Here is a 2,203-nt window from a genome sequence, read left to right as displayed (position 1 = left end):
GTTGTTTGCATCTGTATTCTAAGATTCATGTCCACCAACATCACCAGAACCAGTCTCATCATCGTATCCACCTCCATCAAATTCACAATTTTCATATGCGTCTTCATCATCTTATTCACCTCCTTCAAACTCAGAATCTTCATCACTAACAATATCCAATTCACCATCAACATTAACACGACCATTCTTATGTATAATCTCATCGAGTGCTACCTAAAAAATTATAAATAACTAAATCAATAAATCATCAACAAATAGATTACAACCACAAAGTAAGACTATTCGAAAATTTCACTTACTTAGTTAGCTTGCATTACTTCATACCCATCAACGTCAGCACCATCCATCTTTGATTCAATCTCCATGAGATTACCATCAAATATAACTCATTTCAATCAATTTTTAACTCAAACTACAATAATTACAATTACAACCCAGAAGAATATGATTGTCAGGTCCATTTTTAATTCAAACTAAAAAGTTACCTTTTTAATTTACTAAAAAGAGTTTCAAATCCAACTAAAAGAAGATGATTGCCAGACTACCGTGCAGAATAAATAAACATGTTTTTTTAGTCTTATTATATAAAAAATTTGGAAACGATGTTTTCTTTTTCTTTCTTCAATTATTCCTTCTTGTTTCTACAGAACCAAACATAATTAAAAAGTGAACTAGAAAAAAGTCCAAACGCTACACCTCCGTTAAGAAAATTATGATGAATTGCTTTCAAATGGAACTTATAACACTGAGCGTGTATATTGGAATCTTGTAAAATTAGGGTTACTGGAAGCAGCATGGAGAAGAAGACGCTGTATCTTCCTCATGAATTGATCATTCTCATCCTGTTGAAGCTGCCGGTGAACTCTCTTATGCGCTTCAAATTGGTTTGTAAGTTATGGTTTTCTCTTATCTCTGATTCTCAATTTGCATCCTCATATTTTGAACATGCCGGACATGCCAACTCACACTCTCGTAAAATTGCATGGATGGAACGATCTTGTAATATTAAATCTATAGATTTTGAAGGATCAATCGATAATGTTTCCCCGAACATTAATTTTACGATTGCTCCATTTCTTTGGCTTGAAATTAAAGGTTCATGTAGAGGGCTTATATATGTGCACACTCGGCGTACAATTTATATATGGAATCCAACCACTGGATTTCACGTAGAAATACCTATATCTCCTTTTGAATCCAACAATATATCAAGTACTTCAGATAATCTTTATGGTTTTGGTTATGACCGGTCGAGAGATGATTACTTGGTGGTTGCATGTTGTTATGATCCAGATTTATATAATATTTCATCGCGTTTACAGTTTTTTTCATTTAGAGATCATAAGTGGAAAGAAGTTGAGGGTCCTCATTGCTCTTTTAGGATTGAATCTGAAAATGCGGGGTCGCTCTGTAATGGGGCTATTCATTGGACGGCTTATCGCGATTACGACGAGTTAAAAGTTATTGTTGCTTTTGATTTAATGGAAAGGAAAATGTTAGAGATACCTTTTTCAGATGAATGTGAGCTGGGTTTAATCAGTGATGTGTGGGTATTTGGAGAATTTCTCAGTGTGTGGACTAAAAATAATGACACATTTGAAATTTTTGTGATGAAAGAATACAAAGTGCATTCCTCTTGGATTAAGACTCTTTGTTTTCCTATTATTAATGAAGACCTTCGTTGGTTTAAGCCTGTATGCCATACAAAAAGTGGTGATATTATTGGAACAGCTTATCGTAAAATTGTGAAGTTAAATGTTGAAGGACATGTGTTAGAGATTACTTCTAACGGCGACAGTTTGGACGGACTCCAAGCTGTCGTCTATACGGAGTCTCTGCTCTCACTTCCTGGTAGTGACATTCAGCAAGTTTAAGATGACACAAACAAGAAGGTGAAATATTTTCATTCACCGTTTGATATTTATAATTATATTGTATTATTTTGAATACCTGGGCCGCTGCATTGGCAGGGTAATATGTGTTTGACTGCATGTGTAACATGAGCTAATAGGCCCACATGAGGTTACCCAATATATATCATGAAATGTTAATTCGTTAACTATTTTATGGAAATATTGACAGCATTTTTTTTGTGTGATTAACGGTTTTTTAGATGGATGCTGTTGGAAGCTGTCACTGTTTGACATTGTTTTTCTAGGAGTTTATGAATGCCGATGAGAAAAAGAAGATTTCGTTCTTTAGG

General features: G+C 34.3%; 1 protein-coding gene across 1 annotated transcript; it reads left to right on the top strand.

Annotated features, from left to right (window-relative positions):
- Positions 1 to 794: 794 nt before the first annotated feature.
- LOC131627148 (F-box/kelch-repeat protein At3g06240-like) lies at positions 795 to 1,886 on the top strand. Its single transcript, XM_058898013.1, has one exon. The coding sequence runs from the start codon at positions 795 to 797 to the stop codon at positions 1,872 to 1,874; it is 1,080 nt and encodes a 359-aa protein (XP_058753996.1). The 3' UTR covers positions 1,875 to 1,886.
- The last annotated feature ends 317 nt before the right edge of the window (positions 1,887 to 2,203 follow it).

This window comes from Vicia villosa, linkage group LG1 (assembly GCF_029867415.1).
Source record: "Vicia villosa cultivar HV-30 ecotype Madison, WI linkage group LG1, Vvil1.0, whole genome shotgun sequence".
In the NCBI taxonomy this organism is placed as follows: Eukaryota; Viridiplantae; Streptophyta; class Magnoliopsida; order Fabales; family Fabaceae; genus Vicia; species Vicia villosa.
Note: the sequence above shows the minus strand (reverse complement) of the source record. Positions and strands in the feature narration are given on the sequence as shown.